Source organism: Marmota marmota, unplaced genomic scaffold (genome assembly GCF_001458135.2).
Source record: "Marmota marmota marmota unplaced genomic scaffold, marMar, whole genome shotgun sequence".
Lineage (NCBI taxonomy): Eukaryota > Metazoa > Chordata > Mammalia > Rodentia > Sciuridae > Marmota > Marmota marmota.
In genome coordinates this window covers 1,423,765-1,426,805 of record NW_026000079.1, presented here as the reverse complement: position 1 = coordinate 1,426,805, position 3,041 = coordinate 1,423,765, and the positions used below count along the sequence as shown (strand labels likewise).

Genomic DNA, 3,041 nt, shown 5'->3' with positions numbered 1-3,041 from the left:
AAAAAAAAAAAAAAAAAAAAAAAAAAAATCTTCTTCAGGAAGTGATAACTATTGTTACTGTTTGTATTATTTTTTCTGATAAAAGAAAGGCTCCCCTCCCCCGCCAAGAAAGTCAGATCTTGGGCTGAGGATGTGGCTCAAGCGGTAGCGCGCTCGTCTGGCATGCGTGCGGCCCGGGTTCGATCCTCAGCACCACATACAAACAAAGATGTTGTGTCCGCCGAAAAGCTAAAAAATAAATATTAAAAAAAAAAAAAAAAAAGAAAGTCAGATCTTGGGCTCAAAGTTCCCTGCATTAGCCTCCCTGTTCCTTGGCCTTTCTGGAAGGTCCCCATGCCGTCTGGCCCTCAGGAGAGCTCCCTTCTCCCCTGAGAAATGAAAAAAGGGACCTCCATACTGATGTGTCCCCAGCCCCTTGATCCCCCATGCCACCTTGGGATCAGGCCTCTCACTCAGCCTCTGTGGATTCTTTGGGCCCCCATATGCTTTCTCTCTTCTCTGCTCCCCAGTTATGAAGAGCAGTGGGGAGACAGGAGAGAGCACCCTTCAACAAGAAGCCAAGCTTCGGGAGCACCTCTGCAAGGACAGGCCCAGGTCCAAGCCTTACACCCCACGCCCACTGCACACAGCCCGGTGGACTCCTCCATCTTTTAAGGATGCAATAGGAAGGGTCCACTCCCGCCCTCCTCCAGATCTGGGTCCTTTTCTCCAGCATCAAAGCAGATTCATCCTATTCCAAACAGAAGGAGAGGAAGGGAGGAAGCGCCTCAGGATCCCCAGAGCCCCACTTTTGGTACATTTCCAGGTCCAGTTGACTTTGTAGAGGAGACACACCCCACCCCATCTTCTTAGACAAAGAAGTTACTTTGCTATCTGTTGCTACCTAGGAAGTCCACCTGCGATCTCACTGCTATCTTTACTGCTGAGTAACAGAATCAGCTGTGCAGGCCTTGGCCATCATACTGGATGGTCTGGACAAACATTCCCCAAATACCTGAGCATCCCTCACCAGGAAATGGACAAGGGGATGGGAAGGGACATGGGGGCCTGCAGGGGCAGGGCTGGGTTCAGAGGAAGCAGCCCTCCAGCCAGCCCCTGGTGGCCATGGCGCTGGGCCTGGCCCAGTCGACCTTGGCTGACTCAGGACAGTATTTTTCTAAGGGGTCTGTTTTCAATCTGCCCCCTATGGAGGTCTGAGGAGGGCACGTGGCTCTGAGAGACCCTGTGGGGAGAACAAACAGACTGAAGAGACAGCGGGACTGGGCTCTGGATCTCATTCTCCAGCTGGGGTCTCCACCTCCAGCCACTGGGGAGAGAGGGCCAGAATCCAGAGCAGCCAGGGGAGGGAGGGGCATCTGTGTTTCCAAAGGGAGAACTCCTATGCTCTGGTCTTCAATCTTATCAAGGGCAGAGCAAGAAGACTGATAGGAATATAAGAAGTATTGAGGTGAAGCTGGGCAAGGCGGTGCACACCTGTAATCCCAGCAATTTAGGAGGCCGAGGCAGGAGGATTGAAAGTTCAAGGCTGGTCTGTGCAACTTATCAGACCCTCTCTCAAATAAATAAATAAATAAATGTGTGTGTGTGTGTGTGTGTGTGTGTAGATAGATTTATACACACATACATTTAATAATTAAAACCAGGCTGAGATGAAACTCTGTGGGTTTAATTCCTAACACTGAAAAAAAAAATTGCAGTTAGATAGCAGTCAAAAGTAAGAGCAAGGAAAGATGGAAATCCCTGCTCTCCTCACAGCAATCCTGAGGTCCAGACTCGTTCCCACAGCCTCAGGCTCTTCAGGGAGTGCCCTCTCCCCCACCTCAGCCCAACCAGGGTCTCTACTGGGTCCAGCAGTGGAAGGCACTCCTACCCTCGGGCTCCAGAGCTCCTGGCTCTCTTCCCACTTGCAGGGTCCCTTAATTAAACTCCAGCTCTTCCCGGATATAGCTCCCAGGAATCAAGCCGCGACTCTGTCCCCTTCCCCAGACTCTCTGGCCCAGTCCCACCCGGGACGATAGGCAGAAGGTGGCCTGGAAAATTGGCAGGCCCCTCTGGGTGCACTGGGCTTTCCCCACCTGAGACCACCACAGCCGGCTGGGCTGCAGTCCGGGAGGCGGGAACCGGATTTTCGGAAATGGGAGATTGGGGTTTCACACGAAGCCATTTGTTGAAATCCAAGAAAGTGATAATTATCCAGAGCGATTTTAGGACTCTGGACTGCTTGCTGTAGGAAAATATTTGTCTCACAGATGGGGGCGGGGTGGGGTGTTGAGGACAGCGGAAAGCGCAAAAGGGGGAGGGGGAGGGGGCGCTGGGGCAGCGGATCACCAGGTGGCCGGGCCGGCGCGCGGAGGGTAGAGAACCTGTCCCGAGGATTGGGTTACTGGCGGGGCCTTGGGGAAGGAGGCTGGAAGGTCTCCAAGGACCCAGCCTCCCTCCCAGAGCCAGGTGTCCCGGTCAATGAATGGGTCAAGGAGCCGGCTTGGCGAACCCCCTCCCGCGACCAACCTCGTGTTTCTGGTTTCTCCTTGATTCACAGGTTGAGTCACCGCTGGAGCTGGCAAGGGTGGGCGCCCCGCCGGAGAAAGCAGGATTTAGGTGGCCGGGCCCAGTGCCCCGGGGCCCAGGCGACCCGATGCCCCTTTCTCCGGAGGCAGGCGCCCAGGCGCTCGCGCCTTGACTCGGTTCCTTTTCTTTCCCGTCCCTACCTCTCCACCTCCGAGGACTCCAGCGACCCCCTGGCCTCTCCCGAGTGCTCGGAGACCTCCTTACCCAGCGCTTTGAGCAAATCCTCGAAGTTTTCCGATCGGATGATCTTCCAGTTGCCGGAGAAGTTGGGCATGGTGGTGGTGCAGGCGGGGGTTCCCTCGAGAAGAGCCCTGGACGCTGAGTCGCTTTTAATCGAAATAGACGTCGCCTTCTCCGGAAGGTGAGACTCAATCACCGAGACCGTCCGAGGGCAACCCCAAAGCTGGCCTGGGCTCCCGCGCGGGCAGCTTTTATATACCCCGCGCGAGGCCCGCCCCTGCCCAGGAATTAGG

The 3,041-nt window shown here is 55.0% G+C and overlaps 1 protein-coding gene across 1 annotated transcript in view; it reads right to left on the bottom strand.

Moving 5' to 3' along the window:
• Positions 1 to 2,989, bottom strand: part of Crabp2 (cellular retinoic acid binding protein 2) — an 8,118-nt gene extending 5,129 nt beyond the window's left edge. The window contains exon 1 of the mRNA XM_015502719.2: positions 2,773 to 2,989. Coding sequence (XP_015358205.1) covers positions 2,773 to 2,842 — 70 coding nt within the window. The 5' untranslated portion in view covers positions 2,843 to 2,989. The remainder of the gene's footprint in view (positions 1 to 2,772) is intronic.
• Positions 2,990 to 3,041: the final 52 nt, after the last annotated feature.